Here is a 217-nt window from a genome sequence, read left to right as displayed (position 1 = left end):
TCTTCTTCTTCTTCTTCATCCGAATGCTCTGCTGACGGGGCCAAGGACAAGAGAAAGACACCACCAACAAGAAGAAGAGCATGCATTATAGATCGAGGTGTATATACACGTAATCGATGTTTTCGGATTCTTCATTCTAGCAAATTCAATAAGTCCGCCCACCTGGAGGTAAGCAACCTCGACTCTCCTTTTTCCCTGTCTCCTTCTATTCTCTTCA

At 44.2% G+C, this 217-nt stretch overlaps 1 protein-coding gene across 1 annotated transcript in view; it reads left to right on the top strand.

The window, feature by feature from the left end:
- The window catches only part of CSUI_010056 (uncharacterized protein), a gene marked incomplete at its 3' end in the record, with an annotated part of 4,798 nt that extends 4,630 nt beyond the window's left edge, over positions 1-168 (top strand). Inside the window, exon 1 of the mRNA XM_068070163.1 lies at positions 1-168. This exon is cut by the window's left edge and continues 4,630 nt beyond it. Coding sequence (XP_067917861.1) covers positions 1-168 — 168 coding nt within the window.
- Positions 169-217: the final 49 nt, after the last annotated feature.

The sequence above is a fragment of the Cystoisospora suis genome (genome assembly GCF_002600585.1).
Source record: "Cystoisospora suis strain Wien I chromosome Unknown contig_6604, whole genome shotgun sequence".
Classification (NCBI taxonomy): domain Eukaryota; phylum Apicomplexa; class Conoidasida; order Eucoccidiorida; family Sarcocystidae; genus Cystoisospora; species Cystoisospora suis.
This window is presented reverse-complemented; position numbering and strand designations above follow the sequence as displayed.